At 45.1% G+C, this 22,094-nt stretch overlaps 1 protein-coding gene across 3 annotated transcripts in view; it reads right to left on the bottom strand.

Annotated features, from left to right (window-relative positions):
- Txndc11 (thioredoxin domain containing 11) overlaps positions 1–22,094 on the bottom strand; it is a 30,567-nt gene that overhangs the window by 4,558 nt on the left and 3,915 nt on the right. The window contains exons 2-8 of one of the 3 annotated variants that reach the window (XM_013011344.1): positions 21,477–21,628; positions 19,873–19,957; positions 13,411–13,523; positions 11,274–11,474; positions 6,576–7,365; positions 3,887–4,029; positions 2,318–2,427 (exon numbers count right to left, since the gene is read on the bottom strand). In XM_013011344.1, coding sequence (XP_012866798.1) covers positions 2,318–2,427; positions 3,887–4,029; positions 6,576–7,365; positions 11,274–11,474; positions 13,411–13,523; positions 19,873–19,957; positions 21,477–21,482 — 1,448 coding nt within the window. In that variant the 5' untranslated portion in view covers positions 21,483–21,628. Of the gene's footprint in view, positions 1–2,317; positions 2,428–3,886; positions 4,030–6,575; positions 7,366–11,273; positions 11,475–11,571; positions 11,592–13,410; positions 13,524–19,872; positions 19,958–21,476; positions 21,629–22,094 lie in introns of those variants that run through there. The other 2 variants (XM_013011347.1, XM_013011346.1) reach the window with 2 other exon arrangements.

The following is a 22,094-nucleotide window of genomic DNA, read 5'->3' as shown; positions in this document are numbered from 1 at the left end:
AAGATGATACTCTTTTCTAAGCTGTAAATCTGGATGGAGGCCCAACAGTGCATTTTCTAAGCAGAGTTCTGAATACACAAGATGACACCCATCCTTCACTTAATGCCTGCAATGGACTGCAGCTGCATTGGGCAGACAGCCCTCCAACAGCAGGCACTGAGCAGGCATAGGGTGTCATCTGCATCCTTCAGGGAAGGGCTGGGTGGGCAATATTCACAAGTATGTGAAGAGAGGGGAAAGGTTTCACACTTGGAGTTGGGGGTACAAGTCAGTGCCAAGCATTTATCCAAATAAAAACAAGTTCCCTGCTTCATTAACAACCAGCATGCCTGCCTGGCTCCAGGAGCTTGCCTATAAAAAACCCAAGTTCCACTTTTCAAGCACATGCTGGGTACTATATTCTATGTCCTCCTGACGTTTGCTTCAGTGCAAGAACAAACTGCATTCATAGTACTCCACTAGGCTACTTGGGGCTTCTTTCTGAACTCTCCACTAGGCTAGACTGTTAGCTTACAGAGTTATAAGAAAGGTTTATTAATAGTCTGAAAAGTGCTGCTCTCAGGAATGGATACAAATGCCATTGCAAGCCAACAGGACCACTCCTCTTCACTGGCATAGGTAATGCTGAAGCCTGAACAAGAGGACCACTCCTCTTCACTGACATAGGTAATGCTGAAACCTGAACAAGATAAGCCAAGCTCCAAAAACCAGTCACTGCATGTTTTCACTCATTTGCAGAATCTAAACTTCAAAGATACGTAGTTTGTCAGGAAAGAGTTGGTTTCAATGAGGCTTTGCTTATGGCAAATAAATAAATACATAAAGCTGAAGAGACTAGTCATGAGTCTCAGGAATTTCTAGTCCCCAATTCTCCACACTGAAATTAACTGGATCAAAAATGAAATTAACTGGAGATTTGTTGCAAATGTTGCCAAAACACTTTCCAAAAGGGTTATGCCAGCCTACTCATTCCATTAGTTACAACCAACTGTGCCAATTTCACTTTATTTTATCAACATAAATTCTGTCACATGTATTTGTTAATTTTGCCAAGTATAAAGGACACTTTGCATTTGTTTTCATTTACACTGCTTAGGTTCCAACTTCCCAGCCGTCCCCTTACATGAAGACCTACCTATGTCCTTCACTGGCACCAGAGTTCCCCTCCACCACCCCATATGTGCGTGGTCTGCAGTAAGGTTGCCTGCTTTTGAATCCCAGTCTGTACTTACAGATGGTGTTACTCCCAGCAAGTTATCTAATCTTTCTGTGCAGTCAGTGTCCTCCCAGCTAAAGAGAGCGATGCCCACCCTGGCTTCACTGGGTCTTCTGAGGATTAAGTCATGGGTACATACAAAATCCCTGGCTCTATTCCAGACGCGCACTGCATATAAAGCTCAACTGGGGACGTTGGAACAGTACTTCCGGCTCCTTTTCTAGATCTGTGTTCCTCTTTTGTTTGTAACACAAACAAAACAGACATACTTCTCAAGGAATGGGTTCGTATTTTTGTGCTGGGCTTGAATACAGGGTCTGGGTGCTGTGCCTGAGCTTCTTTTGTTCCAGGTTAGTGCTCTAACATTTGAGCCATAGCTCCCCTTTTGGACTTTTGCTAATTTACTGGAGGTAAGACCCTTACAGACTTTCCTGCCTGGGATGGTAACTGATCCTCAGATCTCAATCTCCTGAGTAGTTAGGATTACAGGCATGAGCCACAGGCACCTTGCCTTGTGGCTACTTCAGAAAATCTCTCTCTCTCATAAAGATACCAAACTCAATCTGCTACCTTCTGTTATTTGATCTTTTATATTTAATGTATATGGAGGATTTCTTGTGGGGAAAGGGAGAGAAGACATAATTTAAATCTAAAGAACCTGGTACCAAAATTGCTTACTTCCTCCTAACAATTTTAAATGTATGCAAGAGCTCTCACAGCGTACCCAGGGAATTCTAAAACTAGGACCTGTAGCTATCACCCAATCCTTCCTCTTGGTTTCACAAATGAAGAGGAAAACAGGAGCTGGTGCTCTGGGTTCCAGACCAGATGGCAACTGTGGGAACCCCGTGCCAGGAACTCCAAGCAGCCAGAGTTCTGCTTGTGCCTCCATGAATCTCCAGCACTGAACATACTCTGCATTGTGGACATTGAGAATTTGACAGGAAAAAGTTGGCTTCAATGAGGCTTTGCTTGTGGCTTTAGCCTCATCATTGAATCCAAGCCTTACTCTCCACTAATGGGCAATCCTGGCATCAAGGGAAAGTGAGGCATCAAGGGAAAGTGAGGACAAAGGAAAGTTCTGCAGAACAGAGTCCTTACCTGGCCACAGTGAGTGCGTCCCCTGGCAGGAGCCGAGCAAGCTGGATGAAGACGTGATTGAGGGATGGACAGAAGCCACACCACGGGGCGTAGTAAAGCAGCAAAACATCCTGCAGGAAGGGAAGAAACTGTTACTGAACCTAGGACCCACCTGCCTCCCTGATGGGTGCACAGTCTGACAGCATCAGTCCATGCCACAAACCATGCAGAAATTGCAATGAAGTTTGCATCTCTAGATCCTCCCAACTTTGTGCTTCATGAAGAATATTCTACAGTTAGAAAACCATGTCATTCACTCATGTGCCATCTTCAGACCAATCTTGTTTTTCTATGTGTGTGATATGTATGTGTGTAGTTGTGTGTGTGCATGTGTGTGTATATGCACGCATGCACGTGCATGCATGTATGCATGTGTGCGAGTCCTGGAGCTTGAATTCAAGGCCTAGACATTGTTCCTGACCTTTTTTGTTCAAGGCTGGCACTCTATCACTTGAGCCACAGCTCCACTTCTGGCTTTAATAAACTGGAAATCAGATCTCATGGACTTTCCTGAGTGAACTGGTCCTCAGCTTCCTGAGTAGCTAAGATGACAGGTGTGTGCCACTACCATCCAGCAGTACTGGGCTTCTTAATTTAGGGCTAGAGCTTGCTAAATAGGTGCTCTACCATGTGAGCTATGCACCTCCTTCCTTCCACTAGAGCTTTTACTTTTCCAAAAGGGTCTTGAATTTTTGCCAGGGGCTAGCCTGGACCTGCTTCCCACATAGCTAGGATGACATCTGAACACCACACCTAGCTTATTGGTTGAGATGAGGTCTCCAACCCAGCCTTGAACTTTGATCTTCCTAATCTCTACCTCCTAAGTATGGAGGTAGAGATGGTATGATTCCAATTCCAGATGGCATCTTGAATTACAAGTGTGAGCCACAGTGCTTAGCCAGAAAAATCTCTGTACATCAAAAACCAACATCTAAGACCAGAGGTGTAGTTCAAGTGGGAGTCCCCCAGCTGTGGGCAGAAAAGCTAAGCAAGAGCACAAGGCCCACAGGGCACCGGTGGCTCACACCTTTCATCCTAGCTACTCAGGAGGTGAGATCTGAGGATCGCAGTTCAGAGCCAGCCCAGGCAGGAAAGTCTGTGAGACTCTTATCTCCAATAAACCACCAGAAAACAGGAAGTGGCACTGTGGTTCAAGTGGTAGAGCGCTTGCCTTGAGCTGAAGAGCTCAGGGACAGTGCCCAGGCCCAGAGTTCAAGCCCCACCACCAAACAAAAAAAAAAAAAAAAGAAAGAAAGAAAAAGAACACAGGGCCCTGAATTCAAGCCCCAGTACTAGCACACACACAAAAACAACAAAAAACTCCAACCAGTCACCTTAACAACTACCCTGTGTTTACACCCAGTTCTGGAACAAAAACCAAACGTACCAAAAAAAAAAAAAAAAAAAAAGGAAAAAACAAAAAGCAAACCCAAACCCCACAAAACCTACTCACTCTAATAATCACTGCATGGGTAATTATTGTAGGAGGGATGGATGGCTTGAATTCTGCCTTTTCTCATGAGTCTATACCTGCTTCCGAAGGACCACTTCCCAGAAGGTATCAGTTGTCACTTCAGTGATTAGATGCTGAGAAGGGAACTGGGCGGAGTTGCTTCCAATGAGATGTCTTTTTAAGGGACTGTAGAGAACACTGAAGTTTTGAATAAAAGATTCTAAAAATAAAAGAGAAAATGAGATCGACTCTTCTCCAGGTACAGGCAGAGCAGCTGACCTACTTTAAACTCCACGTTTTAAAAACTGAAATGACTTCACGTGCTTATATTTTTAGTACTGTATTTGTAAGCACAACCTTGCACAAAGCTGCTCTGGAGCAATCGGGCTCAGCTTTGGTAACAGTACCTTGTAGGAACTCCTTTAAGAAACAAACCACTGTAAAGCCTGGGATGTTCTACACTCACACTGTAAGATTCTGTCTTGTTCTTTTTAAGGACTGCCCCACAACTGAGAAAGCATACAGTATCTAATGCCACACCTTTTTTTTTTTTTTTGGTAATACTGAGGTCTGAACTCAGGGCTTTGTGCTTGCTAGGCAGGCACTCTACCACCTGAGCCACACCTCTACCTCTCCCGTGCCAAACTCTTTTCAAGAGATTTCAACCTGTAGTAAATACTAAGGCTGGTGAACACAACCATAAAATGAAAACTGCACAAGCTGCGGCGACACAGTGTATTTAAATTAACCCCTCAGATCGCAGCCCCCTGAGTTGCTTGAATTATAGGTGTGATCCATTAGCACTCTGCACCTTTCTTTTTCAAGAGGTTAACTGAAATAAGTTCAATGATATGTATTGGAAAAATATATAAATAAATAATCCAAAGCCCTAACTTGAACCCCACCACAAAAGCCACCATCTATAGCATCCTTCCATTCCTCCACAGAAGGCTGAGCAGCTCCTAATTCCCTACTGTCAGGGCTCAATGGGCCCGGCCATGGTCTTCAGAGGGGGGAGGTGTAGAATGCCTGTGAATACTTAGACACGTTATTATCACACTATAATTACACTCACTGGACTGTTTGTGGAACATAAAACAATTTTTTCCTAATTTTGAGGGAATCTAAACATTCTGAAGCTACCTAGAGATGGCTGATTTTGCTATTAACAACTATGATGGTACATGGCTTGTTTCAGAAATCCCCTTAAAACCGTCACCAACTGTAGGAAAACTGCAACTGAGCCAGACATTTCCAAATGAGTACAGAGATGGAACAAAACCTGAAGAAGGCCTTTCCTTTCTGTTAAGTGCCTTTGGTCCACATGCTTCCTGAAGGGAACACCACTCTTCTAAAAGTGCTGAGCCAAGAGGCACACATTATGCCACTGGCTGCTGTGGCTCCAAGGCCTGCCACCTTCAGACCTCTACTGTGGCAAGTCTGGCTACCCTGGCAAGTGTAAGAAAACGTGGGAAGTGGAGTGCAAGGCTAAGAGACCAAATCCACAGGGACTATGGAATGCGGCCTGGAAAAGTATCTGGCAGGTTCAGGCGTGGGGTCTGTGAAGGAGCATCTAAGTTCAACAGGGTGGTCACAGCAGTACCAATTATCTGGAGAATTTCAATGATGACTCACAGATACACTTACTACACTTTTAAGACTGAGACTCTTATGTCTAATTTAGCAGCAAAAAATCCAGAAATGGAGCTGTGGCTCAAGTGATATCGCACTACGCTTGAGCACAAAAGCCTAGGAAAAGCACCTAGGCACTGAGTTCAAACCCTAGGTCTTGCTCGTGCACGTACGTACACACACACACACACACACAAAATTTTAATTTTCTTAAAATGAAACAATACACCAATGCTTTCAGAAAACACGAATTGGGAATCATGGGTCATATGAAAAGATCATGTCCTCCACAAAGTGGCTGTTCCCAGGACTTCCCTTGAAACAGCAAGGAGCCATCCTGATTATAATGGAATCTAATTTATCATAGAAATCCTGACATTTACACGAATATTTCACAAAGATGACTAATGGTAGAACATGCTTCACCTAGAAGGAAAGATGGACAAGAGGACAGCCAGAGGACACAGAGTTACTCCTGTTTCCTAGTCTAAATTTGAAGGTCAAATTTCCTCCCTCCATTTGTTGAACACTGATTCTCTCTGCATTTCCACTGAGGCTGAACTAAGGAGGCTTTTGAATTCTCATTTCCTGGCATATGGCAGGACTTCAGCAAAGTCCTGGGAACAGGGCTGTGTGGCTAGTCTGCTGCTGCCAAGCCCTAGGGGCAAGCTCTGGGTACTTTCCCACAGTGGGGCCCAGCTCTGGAATTTATTCACGGCACGTGGCACTGGCATGGTACATTTTAGGTACCCCTTCCAGTGCCGGTGGCCTTGACACTCAAACATTCAAACCATAGGACTTTCATACTTGACGATGCTGCTGTAGATGACTGCATTCATCAGTCCCAGAGACCCCTCAAGAATCCTCTCACCTCCTTGCCACTACAGTAGCCCGTCCACACCAAGGACAGCTACCTCATGTGACCAGTGATGGACCCCTATCCTTCCAGGCTAACTGCTTAACTCGGGAGTCCTATTTTATAGACAAATATAGCTTCTTGTAAAACTACAACCAATGGACAAGACAATTTATGATCAAATGTCTCAGAGTTTAGGTCAACCCTTTGAGCACCCTATGACTGGTCTTAGGTTAATGAAAACGCATTTGCCCGGGGAAGGAAATCGCCTACAGTACCTAGGGTGAACTTCATGAGGGCTTGTTTTGGATCCAAGATATAGTGAGACTCTTCTTTCACATCCACAATTGTGGCAAATTCTTTCACGTGAGTGGAGCTTGGAGCACCCAGTCTCTCTGCATATAACCAAAATAAATTGGAATCCAAAAGGTAGATGTTGAGGGTCTTGTTGGTTCTGCAGCTCAGGCCCGTGAAGGCTGTGCTAGTGAGGCCCACTTCTGGAAAGAGATACCTGTTCTCCTCAATGTGAGGAACGGGGCTGGGGGTGGTGGCCTCACACTTCTCCAGGGGAGATAATGCCACAGCAGGGGTTTCGAAGGCTTCTTGCTCAGAATCAATGAAGCCTGCCACACCGCGGTGTATGGTCCTACAGCATGCAGTGCAGTAGCTGAAAGGGCTGTAGGAAGTTAAAAAATTGCTGCACTCCATGCTGCCCGATGCCACATGGTAAAAGGTCTGTTCCTTGAGGTAGAAGGAATCCAGAGCTGCCGCCATCTCAAAGAAGCTGCAGTGTGGCACGCTGACTGAGCTGGGCTTGGTGCCCCCCACCGTCTGGTTGACACACAGCTCGCACACATTGTGGGTCCTGGAGAAGGTGTGCCCCTGGGGCAGCACCACAGTGTTACAGCAGGGGGACGCTGGCCTCAGCGGGGCATCTTGAAGCGGGGCCAGTGGCTCCGGTGCCAGGGACTGGAGGCCAGGCATATCTACCCGCCGCAGGTGCTGAAGAAGCCGTTCCACCACCTGGTCCCTGTGACAGTTGTTGTACTCCAAGGCCACTTGGGTGATCTGAAAGAGAAGGGAGAGGTGGTGAGGGCTTGAGGACTACTGCAGGAGACCGGCAGTCAGTGCCAAGCCTGGAGGCACTCTATGTGCAGTCACTGAGAAAACCATCACAAAACCTGCTGGCATGGAGAACTTTGTCACATTATCAACAAGAAACGAGCCCACTGTTTTGTTTTTTTTTTTTGAGCCCACTGTTTTGAAGTGGAGGCATCTTATAGATATTCACCTATAGCAGGAGAAGGAATCTCAGAGGCATGGCAGCTCAGATGAGGGGCTGGGCCAATGGAACAATGGGAATGGTCTGAGATCTCTCATGAGCATTTCTCCAGAATCTTCCCTCTCCCAACAGTAGCTTTACTCCCACAAAAAGAGCAAGTTATGATCCAAAGGCATTTACTATCTCAAATGAAATAATGTGGTACCTAGAATGAAATCTCACCAGTAAGCTAAACGGCATCCAGTTACTCAAGACAGGGCAAGGTGGCCCCTGGACTCTGAAGGGTGAGACAGGAGCATGGTATGGGTACACACCTATCAAGAATCTATCTCAAAAAAGTTTTTAAGATGTGTTTAAAGAAGTGACATTGTGGGTCAGGAAGTAGAGCTGTGGCGCTCGTCTTGAGCTAAAGAGCTGAGGGACAGCGCCCAGGCCCAGAGGTCAAGCTCCATGACTGACAAAAACAAAACAAAACAAAAAAACTAAGCTATTTGCCAGGTGCCAGTGGCTCACACCTGTAATCCTAGCTACTCAGGAGGCTGAGATCTGAGGATCACGGTTCAAAACTAGCCTGGGCAGGAAAGTCTGTGAAACTCTTATCTCCAATAAACCACCAGAAAACAGGAAGTGGCGCTGTGGCTCTAGCGGTAGAGCACTTGCCTTGAGCTGAAGAGCTCAGGGACGGTGCCCAGGCCCAGAGTTTAAGCCCTTCGACCAACCAAAAAAAATTTTTTTTAATTTTAAAAAAAGAGGGGCTGGGAAGGTGGCTCAGTGGTAGAGCGCTAGCCTTGAGCTGAAGAGCTGAGGGACAGTGCCCAGGCCCAGAGTTCAGGCTTCACGACCAGACCCTCAAAAAAAAAAAAAAAAAAAGAAGTGTTTATATGTACACAGAACCATTCAAAGAGTATATTTTTAATTTAAAAAGAAAAAAAACAAAAACAGGAACAAGCTTTATAACAATCTTTATGGATTGACTCAAAATATATAGATTTTTATGGAAAAAATAAACTGTCCCAACCATTTTTGGTATTAAAAAGTCACTTTAGATGAAAATTGCTATTTAAAATTGCTTGCTTTCCACACAGAAACAAACAGTTCCATCCTTCATGGAAAAGCTGTGAGCTGACGCAAACCTGAGTGTCCCTGCCCTCTGCCCATTCTGGAACTGCCTGTGCTCAACAGGGCAGCAGGGAACTCCCTTAGACACCACTCGGAACTCCAAATCCCTGGTCACCTTTCATAGAAATGAACTACGATTATACTCATCAAAGAAAATGCAACCTGTAGAAAAGTCCTTTCCCCAGGTTTTTCATTCCTGTCTCTTATACAACATGCTCTACACATACACTTGAAATGGTTTCCACACTTAGCACTGTGATGCTAAGGAATTGAACCTAGGGCCCCATGTATGCAAGGCAAGCACTCTACCACTGAACCACCTTCCCAGTCCTACTTTTCACTTTTCGAGAACCTGCTTTCAGGAAAATGTTTCACTATGGTCACAGGATATTGTCAATGATATTTGGAGGACTACAGTTAGTTTATTCTGACTGAGTTCTCAGGCATTCCCCAAAGTTCTCTTGGGGTCCTCCGCTGCCAGCTCTTCCAGTAAGCACAAGCTAGGTCCCAACTCTGCTGTGCCTCTGTCTAGGCTCTTCCTGTCCTTACTCTGCCTCAACCCGTCAAGATCCTGGCTGCCCCTAAAAGTCTGTCTCAAACACTTCCCAAAGCCGCCGCCTCCTCTCTGCTTCCCCCTCCCCCCTCTCCTCCTCCTCCTCTCCTCCTCCTCCTCTCCTCCTCTCCTCCTCCTCCTCTTCTTCTTCCTCTTCTTCTTTCCAGCTCCCAGCTTTCCAGGGCAAGGCCTCACGGTGATGCCCTTGGATCATGGCCTGAGCCTAAGCCTGCACCTGGGCCATTACTTCTCTGTGAGAACTATGAACAGGCTCTTATTTCCATACTGCAATAGCTCAAAGCCCAGAGAGCTGAGACTGCTATGTATCTTCCTTCCCCTGTGCTCCCCACACGGTGCTCATTAAGGTCCGGTCTGATTGGTTTGACTCAGAGGACCATTTGCTGCTTGCTAAGGGACTTCACAACATGGGGAGGGCCGTCTGCTTTCCCGTCATGTGCTCTGTGCACCGAGAGATCCACCTACCTCCCAGGACCCTGGGAACCCAAGGAAGGGGCCACAGATAGAAATGTGACAAAAACAAGGCCTGTTGGCAGGTTCAGGAAATGGGGGGACTCCCTGTCTGGAAGAGCAGACTGGAAAGCCTTTAGGGTCCACTGACAACCTAGTCCAACATAACTATCTGCAGGGAAGATAGCACCTGGGCTCCTGCCCAACATGCCACCCTACCCAGGACCTGGGCACACCCAAACCAGTCAAGAAAACCCTCTGGAAGCCTGTAGTCTACAGCAAAAACCCACAAGCACAGCCAGTGCCTTGGTTGAAACCCTAATTTTCCTGCAAAGTCCACCAGGGTTTCCTGGGCCACAGTAGATGCCCAGCATGGGAAAGAGCTCCTGGGTTCATAAAGTACCCTCAAATGGTAGGTTTTCTGAAGAGACAAAGCTTTATTACTTCCTGTCCTTCTAAGCTGATGGGAAGGAACAAAACTAGTTTCTCTCCTCTCCTCCTGAGTCAGGACGGCAGCAGCCATCCAGAGGTTGCCAGTGGGATAGTTAACTTTTTTGGGGGGCTGGGGGTGGGGCGGTTGTGGGGCTTGAACTCTGAGCCTGGGCACTGTCCCTGAGCCCTTCAGCTCAAGGTGAGTGCTCTACCACTTGAGCCACAGCGCCGCTTCTGGTTTTCTGGTTGTTTATTGGAGATAAGAGTCTCACAGACTTTCCTGCCTGGGCTGGCTTTGAACTGTGATCCTCAGATCTCAGCTTCCTGAGTAGCTAGGATTACAGGTGTGAGCCACCAGTGCCTGGCTGGGATACCAGAGCAGCAGGCACAGTGCATGTTGGCTGGAGGTGTGTCCACCGCTCCAGTGGCACTTTGGGGCTGAGGGAGAGGCACTGCCTGGCCTGTAAAAATTGGTTTGGGCCAATTAAGGAATCCTTGAGGGAAAGAAAAAATAAAACCCTAGTAAATTCAATTTAGCAATCCCATGCGTTCTCTGCTGACTGTGTCTGCTCTAAGTGCCCCCAAGTGATCCATGTATTAAATGAAGTCAAATCAAACACTGAGCGCTCCAGCAAGCAGTACAGGTGCAGGAGAGGGGGCAGACGCCTGGCAGAGGCTTGCCTCTGGAAACCACTAGCTACCAGCATGACAGGACAGGATTAGACAAACATGATATCCCACTGTCACTGACTACAGGGCTGCAAATTCCCAAGGACTGCTGGTCACCCCTTTTTGACCATGGTACCTTTAAGATCATACCAACCTTTGCCTATATTCCTGACACTTCCAAATGAGAAGCTCTGCCTCAGCTGCCTTGAAAGAGGGCTGTGTGGTCTTCCTTTGGGAGGCCTTCTGTCCTAGTCAACCCACACCTAAATAGCTGTCAACAGCCATGGCAAGAGAGGCTGGGGCACCCCTGTCTCAGCTCCAGGGCTTTCCTCTTCCACTCCTGGCAGCTACTCGGTGCTGGAGAAGCACCCTGAACATGGAAGGAGAGCAGACTGTGCTAGTAAGGTTTCCCATTCCTCATGGGGACGGGACAATGGCCTCAGGGACGCTTACCTCATCTAAGAGAGGATGCCTTTCGGCTAAGGGGTCAAAGGGTATGAACAGGAACAGCGCTGGTCCCTTCTTCAGCTCGTTATTCAGCAGCAGACTCTTACCCCCATGGGGCCGCAGCCATCGGAAGAGCAGCTCCTGGTTTTCCGAGGCCCACTTATAGATGTTCTCAGCTGTGAAGTTCATGACCTCCCTGGGGAAGACCTGTGGAGAAGACAAAGGCACCAAGGATAAAGCAAAGCTAAGCAAGGAAGAGCCAGCAAAGCACCAGCACCATCTTGCAGAGGCCCAGTCTACCCACCCTGCACAGGAGGAAATGGAGCCAGAGGCATGGATGCCACTTGTCAGGAAGCCCACACTCAGCCAGCTTCTTCTCATGGCACACCCTCACAGTGGTCAGAATGCAAAGTGGAAGCAGACAGCTGTCACATCACCAGATTTGCCTTTTTCCTCTTAGAGTCACCGATCCAGGTAATGCTCCCGGGGTGCTGATGGCTGTAAGGACCTTACTACTCTGACCAAGGAGAGCTATAGACGGGTCACTGGGTGTTTACAAAAGGACAAAGGCAGAGCCACAGGAAAAGGAACCACGGAGTCAAGGACAGATTTATTTCTACTTTGGCTGTCTACTTTACTCCCTGGAATCCAAGTACCAGGCTGCACACCTGGCACACAGCAGAGATTCAACAGCTCTCCGAATGAGTCAGGGAATGAATGACATAAGTTTGCACATGCCCAGATTACTTTGTGTGTACAGATGAAGGAAGGAGGCACTGCTTATGCTTTGGTTCTCTACAACATTGGAACAAAACCTTAGACTGTTTTCAAAAGCCTAGTGATACAAATCACTGGTTTCAATACAGTTGCTCTGGAGGATTTCACAAAATGAGAAATTTGACTCCCCCTAAAACATGTACATTTAAATGATCTCATAACAAAGATGACCACTGCTATTCCTTTTAAAAATATCTCATTCAATAAGGGGAATCAGTGGGAGTCACACAACTGAAACAGTAACCCCAATTTGTTTCAGTTCCCTCACAGTTCTACAGTTCTACCTTTTTTTTCTCTGTCCATTTCAAACGCCTTCCTCAGTATCTTTTACTGAAATGTAAGTGTAGGCCACAAATAAAGCATGAGGAGATGACAGCTAGGTAAGCACATGAGGTGGAAAGCAGCAGCTGAGATGGGCAGCGGGCAGCTGTCATGGCAATGAGGCAGAGCCAGACAGGTGGAATTTGAAAGCACATCTAACAGCATCACAAACATCACATAAACACGGCATGTGTGGAAAACATAAAATACACTGGGCCTTGGGATACGAATGGTAAGAAGTAAAGCATGTCTATCTGAAGATAGGTAGGAGCTAGGGTGACTGGTTAAGTGGGCCTCACCCCCTCACTCAAGAGTCTGACAGGATCTACACGCTGAGCCAGAGGAACTCAGGTTTATGGAGCTAGTGCACTAGGCAAGGGACCTGTGAGCCAGTGACAATGCCAATGATGTAAGAGACAGAAAACACTTCAGAAAAATAAGCTCTCTGTGACGGGCTGAAGAAGTAGCCATCAATAGAGAAGCATAGGACTGCACAGGACACAGGTGGAAGCTCAGAGCAGCTGAAGGGAACTTGGCTCACCAAAAAGTAAATGAAATTAGGGAACCAAGGAGCCGATGGGGAACCAAGGATCTAGGGAGTGAGATGCTATCAATTGGTTATTGTGACTTGACAAGAACTTCAAAACTCATTACATCAGCTAAGGAGAAAAACATGTCACATTACTACTCTTCAGAAAAGAAACAGATGAACAAACATCACCCAATGGCCACTAAACCTTTGGGAACCAGGCCCAGAGTAATCATTCTCTCTCCAACTGATGAGCAACTCTGCAATCTCTTTCAAGAAGGACAACTACAAGGCTGTACCCAAGCCTAAGAATACAGAGAACTTGCCGATGTTGATTCTTAATAAGAGCATAGGCTCTTGGTGGGCATGTAAGAACTGTCCGTTTGCACACAGAAAAACCATGCTCACTTTCCTAGGGAAAGTGCCCATAGCCTTCATCCAACCTCAAAGGAGTCTGAGACCTACACAAGGTAAAGAACCACTGCACTAATACAAACGTGATTTCAAAATACTTACAAGTGATGTGTTGAAATGTCTATGTAAATACACACTTCCAGAGTGTACTAAGGATACCAGTTTCGCAAGATGTTTATTTGTGATAACCCCAAATCGTACTGTTCCTAGGTAATCTGAAACAGAAAATTTTCCTTTATTAAAGAGAAGGCCTAGGCCTCACAACAACCACAAACCCAATGATCCAGTCCTGCCACACAAATCCCCTAGAGCAGGGCTTTTTGGTAAGCTAGCATAGCCAGGGAACCCTCTCTTCTTGGCCCTTCAAGTGTCCAGTCTACTGCAGAGAGGAATGGGAGGGTAACTGGGAGTCAAGCTCACTCGGGCACAAGTCTGCATATCCACATATGACCATCTGAGCGATCTGCCACCCTATCCTACCCCTTCAACACCAGACCTACCTCAGGGTCAAGGCTCTTGCTTTCTACTTTATGGACATGGCTGGCTCATCTCAACTCCTGCCTTCCCGGCCCACCTACCTAGCAGCAAAGTCCCAGAGGAGGGGGCTACAGAGGAACCTTCCTTACCACTATGTTACTTCTAACTCAGTAAGATATACATAATCTTATTCATTTGCTTAGGTTTTCCTTGGCCTAACTACCTCTTCAGAATGTCAGTCCTATGAATAATTAAAGACCGTGTTTCTTACTGGTACCCTAGCACTTCAAGTAGAGCCTCGGCATACAGCAAAAGACTGAACAAATGCTTGTTAAGTGAATATGAATCTACAATACACAAAGAACTCATACAAATCACTAAGAAAAAGAAAATGGTTAAAATGGGCAAATCACAAAAAAGGAAATGTACACAGATAATAACTACATGGAAAAATTCAACCTCACTCTAAGGAAAGCAAATCAAAACAAAATACCAATTTTGACCTTTATGGTGCCCCAAATCTAGTATTGGTGACCAACCAGCCAACAGGGCAATGACTGCTCTGACACAATTTGGCAGGAAAGGGCCAACGCCCATCTATGCACAAATACTCTGAGATGTTTACAACAACACAGGGCTATCAATATGTCACACACCACTCCAAGAGTAGCTCCAACTACTCCCTGGCTGGGATCTGAAATTCAAAGCCACTTTTTGTGCCTAGATAAACAAATCTGTGAGACTCTTATCTCCAATTAATCAGTAAAAGCCAGAAAGTGGAGATGTGGCTCAAGTGGTAGAGGACCAGCCCAGAGCAAAAAAGCCAAGCAAGAAGGAGAGTTCAAACTCATTCAAACATGCACACGTGAGCACACACACACTCATACCTGTCTCCTAGCTATGTGGACCACTCTGACACATGACCTTAAGGATACTCAGAAGGAGACATGTATCCAATCAAAGCAGCTTTAACCTGGGTGGTCCTACGTTGAGGCGCATGTCCATAGCTGTGCTGTCCAGTTAGCTGGATGCCAAGAGCCACAGGTGGTCATTGTACAATGAAGAATTAAGCCTGCATGCTTTTCACCTAAATTTTAAATTGACACTTATGTATTAGAAAACTTTTAAGTATGTTTGAAATAATGTGATTCTATGAGACTCAATTTTTTCCCCTTCTCTGCGTGGGGTTCCCTGAAACTCACTTTTTTCAATGGTTAAGTTTTGCGCGAGCTAAATACTAAACATCGAGTACTTCCATTGAAAATCTGGTGTATGAATGGAGATGTGCTGTTCAGTGAAAAGTGTCAAAGTATATACTTCTCAAAAGTGGGATTAAAAAAAAAGAATAAAATATTTCAACAATTTTTAAACTGGTTACATGGTAATGTGGTAATAACATAGGTAACACTGGGGTCAGATAAATATGGTATTAGACTAACTTCACTTGCCTTTTTTGCGGGGGGGGGGGGGCGTTGTGGGGCTTGAACTCAGGGCCCGGGCACTGTCCCTGAGCTCTTTTACTCTAAGCTAGCACTCTACCACTTTGAGCTACAGTTCCACTTCCAGTTTTTGAGTGGTTAATTGGAGATAAGAATCTTGCAGGGACTTTTCTGCCTGGGCTGATTTTGAAGCATGATTCTCACATCTCAGCCTGCTGAGCCTTTAGGATTATAGGTATGAACCACCGCTAGCATCTTTTTAATATTTTAATGCCATCACTGGACATTTTTAAGCTGATTATGGTTCATATTCTAGTGAAAAGATAAGATTGGTTTACTCAGTAGGAAAGTTAGGCTGAGAAGCTGTAGCTACAGTGAGGATGTCTTGGGGCAGGACACAGGACGATCCCCCAACCTCTGAGAATGAGTACTACACCACGGATGTGCCCTCTCCTCCTGCTAGCAAGGTGGTGCTCCTCAAATCAAGGTTGGCCAGGGATGTCCAGAGGACTATGGATAAGTACCTTGCTAACTGAATGTGCCCCTGAAGCTCCTCCAGGAGACTTCTGTATGAGCTTATCTCTAGGGATTATGAAACAAAATGAAATGTCAATTCAAGAAAAATATGATGACCACTAAAAAAATAAACCATGGTGAGCTTCAGAACTAAATACCACTACATTAAGTCACAAGGCACTTAATCAGCATGTCTGAGAAGTCACTTACTCCCTGGGGAAATTCCTCCTTGATTTTTAACAGGGAAAGTGACATTTCAACCAGCAAGGCAGTATGACAGTACATAGTACCTTCCATCTGCTTGGAAACAGTTTGCAAGTTACTCTATCATTTTTATTAATTTCTGTTTTCCCACTTTTCTCTAGGAGAAAAATGGGGAGGAGAATAATGGGATTACATAAAAGGGTTCTGATTAAAAAAAAAAAACTGCCTCTCCAGTGTGACTGAGCAGTTCCCAGTCACTCCTTTGAAGTGCTTTACAACCCGGTACCGGATGACTCCACACACTTCCAATGGTAACTATGCCCAGCAAATGAAAACCCTCTAAGATGGTAACAGAATATAGCACTGTGTCCTCACTGAATGAACTCGTGCTAGGATCTACATTTCCCTCTAGAAATGGGGCTTTGAATCTTGTCTGTCTTCAAAATTCTCCAAGTGAAGCACAAAACAATTACCTAGAAAAGAAATCTTGCCTCTGGGCACCACAGCAAATTCTGATATTTGCCAAGATGCTGCTACAACAAACATCAACAGCTTAACTGTGACCTTTTTCTTTCTTATGGGTCTGTATATCCCTTTAGGGAAAATAAACTGAAGCTAAGTATGCACCGTCATATACACTTAACCTGACAGTAAAACACATAACCTGGCACCAACTATTGTCATTTAGTAACAACTGAAGCACAATATCAACTTGACCTCTATTCAAACACTTCCTTTTGTTTCCTTCTCATCCATTTAGAAGGAAGAACTTTCCAGACTAAATTTATTTGCCTAGCAGACCACCTCTATCTCTTTCGGGCTGCTCTAGGATCTCAGTACTTGGTCAGCTGTAGGAGGCCTGACACATTCTTCCTCACCACAAACAATCCTCTAAAAATGGAAAAACCAGCTGGCGTCACGAAGTGGTAGAGTGCTTGCCTAGTAAGTGTAAGGCACTGAGTTCAATACCCCTCCCACTAAAATACCAAAATAAAACCGATTCTTAGCTCCCAGGCCTACAGACTGGCCCTTGGCCAGTGACAAGGTGAAATGTCCCTTTCAAGGCTCCCTTGTTTTTCAGCTGGGAAACCTGAAAATCAGAGTAGGAGTGAGTGGGCTATCATAGCAGAATGTTTGCCACTGAAATGACTTGTCCTCAGGGAACTGGTCCCTGTCTTTGGGAATGTCTTGTCAGGAAGAGATCATTAAAGTCCAAGAGAATATTAGAAACAGGCTAGTCAATGGGAAACATTGCCTATTAATGCAACAGGAGTTCCAAGAAGGGGGCAGAGGTATGGAAACCTATAGTTGATACCTGCGGTATATAAAATGTCACGTTAGCAAGGCAATACTTAATACACAGATTTTTGACTAGGACTTAAAAAATGAGGAGGTCAGGCTGGGAATGTAGCTTAGTAGTAAAGTGCTTGCCTAGCATGCATGAAGGCCTGGGTTTGATTCCTCAGTATCACATAAACAGAAAAAGCCAAAAGTGGTGCTGTGGCTCAAGCGGTAGAGTGCGAGCCTTGAGCAAAAGAAGCTTAGGTACAGCACCCAGGCCCTGAGTTCAAGGCTAGGATTGGAGAAAAACACACACACACACACACACACACACACACACACACGAGGAGGTAACAAAAGACATTCCACTGAAAGTTCTATCACAGGCAAGATTAGGAAGAGATGTACTCACACACACACACACACACACACACACACACACACACACACACACACACGAGGAGGTAACAAAAGACATTCCACTGAAAGTTCTATCACAGGCAAGATTAGGAAGAGATGTACTTTCTACCTTCTGCCTCATCCCAGAGAAGCACAACAGCCAAAGGCAGAACACAAATAGAGTAGGGTGAGAAAGGAGGGAGCCTCTATACGAGGGGTCTGGGTTTGTTGCTGTGGGACTGGATGTTACTATAACAAATAATTGCCAACTTACTGGCTTAAATACAACACAAACTTATCTTAAGAGTTCTGCAGATCAGAAGTGTAAAATTGAGTCTCACTAGGCTAAACTCAACCCTGCCCTATCTGCAGAGTGTGTTCCTTCTAGAAGTTCCAAGGACCCCTGTCTCCTGGCCCTCTCTAGCGCCTTGGCTGCAGCCTCTTCCTCCATCTTCAGAACTATCAATAGCCAGGCAAGTCCTCACTCCACATCACTCTCGTTGCCTGTTCTGCTTCCAATTCTACTTCTAAGAATCCTTCTGTTTACTATGGGTCTGAAACAGATATTGAAACTGCTTTTACTGAACAGCATGGACTCCTTATTTGGGCCCATAGTTAACTAAAATCTGGAGGAACATGTGGCCTACCTCTGTCTTCATTCTGTTTCTGTAGTTTTACTCTCTATAGTTAATACACAGTGATAATGACAAGATTATCCAATACAACAGAGTGGTCCTAGAACCTGTTCTACTCAAAGACCCACACAAACATACTGAGCAGTCTCTGGGTCCTTCTTGGTTAGCAGGCCCTTGTTTTTCCAAAGCCCTAGAAAAAAAATACACATGCAGGGGGAGACATTGCTACCCTCCAGGCTCTGTGAAGCTATTTAAAAAAAAAAATCACAAGCCTGTAATCCTAGCTACTCAGAAGACAGAGATCTGAGGATCACAGTTCAAAGCCAGCTTGGGCAGGAAAGTCCATGAGACGCATATCTCCAATAAACTATTCCAAAAAAGCAAGAGGCGGCACTGAGGCTCAAGTTGCAGAGTGCTAGTCTTGAGCACAGAGGCTCCGGGACAGCACCCAAGTCCTGAATTCAAGTTCCAGAACTAAGAAAAAAAAAGTGCTTAAAATGCTCCAGAAAAGCTTTCTTTATAAGCAACTATATGGAGGACCCTGTGTCCCAACTCAGCTCTACCAGATGCCACCTGGCAGAGCAAAGGGAACATACATGCAATTACAAAGAGCTCATTAGACTAGTGGTCACCCCTCACTATCCAAATGGGGGATTAGGGGCCTGGAGGTTTCAGGACCTCATACCAGCGATACCAAAACCTAGGATGCTCAAGTCTCTTATGCAAAATGGTGCACTAACATTATAAGTAACACACCCAAACCCCTGCACCATTGGAACATAACACACCCACAGCCCTGGTACAATGTCCATCACCCCTATATTTCCTACCATGCCTCATATAATGTGATTCTCACACAAACGGCTGCTGCACTCTATTGTTTGAGGAATGACAAGGAAAAAATCTGTACACGTTCAATACAGAGGCAATACATATTTTTAAAGAGACAAGGTTATACATTATTGTCTACACCAGCCCCAAATTCCTGGGTTCAAATAATCTTTCTGTCTCAGCTCCCTGAGTAGGCAAAGTTTTTTTCAAAATTACTTTAACAAAAGTAATTTATATAATTAATCTGTGGACATAGCCGGCCAACTGTACTTCCCAAATGTGTTCCTAAGAAAATCGTATGCCACAAGGTTCCCTGTTAACTAAGATTATAATTCCCAAAGGGATTATATGGCAGAAAGGAAGGGAAATACTAGCTGTGGGTAACAACTCACTGTATTTTCAAGCCACTTAAAACTATATGACTGTAGTATCAGGGTCCAGGGAGAAGCAGTGGAGGGAAAACAAGCATGGTCTAAGCAGGGCTCCGTGCAGCCCTGCCACAGCCCCGCCACACATCGTGCTCTCACTTTGCGGGCCCAAACTGAGAAGAAATGGTAGGGACCCAAATGACTTGGGTTTTTGAGATAGGGTCCTGATTGTGTAATCCAGGCTTGCCTTAATCTTACAAAATTCTCCTGTCTCCACCTTTTGAGAGTGCTGAGATTACAGGCATGTGCGCCACATCCTGCAATCAAGCGACACAAAATCTTTTTCAAGTCCTATATTAGTCATTCATTCACCTCGAGTCACGTACGGTGCACAAGGACAGGAAAATAACTCACTCAATACACACAATGTCAACAGCTCCTGCTGTGCGGAAGGGGAATCCAGCCAACACTGAGAAACCCATGAGGAGCAGGTGCCAGTCTACTGGAAGGAGAAGAGGAAGATGCACGCATGCAGGCAGTCAAGTAACATAAATTTCATGTGTAGATGCTCCTTCCAAAACAATAATGAAAGCTTGGGATGCTTTCAGCAAGCTTAGTTTCTAAGGTATTGCAGACTTTATTCACAGGTAACATGTAGTTTGGTCTTATAAGCGTTTACTCTCATCTCTACTCTCCTCAAATGTTTAGGTAGATAAACCCAAACAGAAAATTTAACTTTTTTTATTCCAAACTTACAGGCCCAGCTGAGAAAAAGGGTAAGGGCAAACGCTCCAGCTTCTGAGCCCCTGCTCCCCTTCTGTAAATCAGACAGAAAGCAGGATCGAAGTTTTCTGTAAGGACTCGGGATGTAACTTAGTGGGGGAGCACCCACCTAGCATGCACAACGTCTTCTCCAGCACCAGGAAAAATAAAGTTGCAAATTTTCTTTTTTAAAAGTCTCCAAATCGTATTAGAATATAACATTTTACCAGAACACATTTTTATTAAAAACAATGAAATATGCATAAAATTAAAAATAATTTAAATTATAAGCCCTCTACCAAGCTTTCTTGAGGCAGAATAATGCAGGCTGGGTGCCAATATGGAATGGTTCCGAGGGAAGCAGCTGTGTAGACTAAGAAGAGCAGGCAAAGCTTCTGGAACACACAGACTGCCAGCCCTCACTTCATCACTCGGCACTTAGAAACCATTAAACATTAATAAGTCCTGTAAGACTTGCTATGAAAAATTAAAACGAACGTTTAAATAAATGGATGATAATGCTTCAAACCTAAAAGGGGAAGGTAAATGATACCACATCTAGTATCTCCAAGTCAATTAACATGTTAAATTCCAACCAAAACCCAGATGAAGACATGGATGGATAAAGAATATTCTGTAGAACATCTGAAGTAGAGGAAGTGAATGAAGCCTACATTTTTCCAGGAAATCACAACTTATAAAGCAACAAATTCTATATTTACTCCTATGAAAACAGATGCCTAGACCAAGAGAAAACACAGGAAAAGACACAAACATACATGCATATATTTTATAGCTAAGCAAGTACCAGCCAGATAACAGGAAAGAAAACATCATTTTGTAAACAAATAGCACTAACCAATTAATTAATGAGAAGGGGGGGAAAAAACCTGTGTGTTGCTTTGAGTCAACTATAAGCAAGTAGTGTAAAGTTCCAAATAACTTTTAAAAAGAATGTAAGTCATCATATTTACAGAAAAAAGAAGAAAAAGAACCAGAGATTTAAATACATGAAAATATAAATAAAGACTAATGCTAAACTTAGGGAGGCTAGGAGAATAATGGGTAGAAATACAACCCAGAGTCCCACCCCACCACCTAGTAAGTGGCCTCTATCAACTGGTAGATTAGCACCATGGCAGAGATCTACAAGTTGAGGCCAGAGACAGTGGGGAACAAAGGAGAGAGTTAAAACAGAGAGAAAGCAACTGTGGCAGTGCAGAGACAGTATGTGAACGCTCCCTGCTCTTCCTTACCGTCATGTGCAGATCAAACAACAGACAGCCTTGGAGGGGGTGGGTGGCACACAGAGCTCCACTCTCACACCCGAGAGGCAGGACTGAGCTCTCCTCTTGGCATCCCGGCACCAGCACACTTCCAAGTTATTTGCAGACTGATGACCAGGTAGCTTCAAAAAAATGTAGACCTAAGCTAAGTGCTAGTGGCTCATGCTTGAAATCCTAGAGACTCAGGAAGCCGAGATCTAAGGATTGCAGTTCAAAGTCAGACTGGGCAGGAAAGTCCCTGAGACTCTTATCTCCAAATAGCCAACAAAAAGCTGCAAGTGGAGTTGTGGCTCAAGTAACAGTGCTAGCCTTGTGGGGTAGGGGTAGAGGGGGCAGGGGAGCTAGGAAGCAGCATCCAGGCCCTGAGTTCAAGCCTTAGGACTGGTACAAAAAAGATAAGAGAAAAAAGAAAAAAAGACAGAACTCAAGAGTGTCCTGACTTTTTTTTTGGGGGGGGAGGGTCCAATCGTGGGGCCTGAATTCTGGGTCTGGGTGCTGTCCCTCAGCTCTTCAGCTCAAGGCTAGCGCTCTACCACTTGAGCCACAGCGCCACTTCCGGCTTTTTTCTTTTTGCTTATGTGGTGCTGA

The sequence above is a fragment of the Dipodomys ordii genome, unplaced genomic scaffold, assembly GCF_000151885.1.
Source record: "Dipodomys ordii isolate 6190 unplaced genomic scaffold, Dord_2.0 Scaffold14, whole genome shotgun sequence".
NCBI lineage: Eukaryota > Metazoa > Chordata > Mammalia > Rodentia > Heteromyidae > Dipodomys > Dipodomys ordii.
Note: the sequence above shows the minus strand (reverse complement) of the source record. Positions and strands in the feature narration are given on the sequence as shown.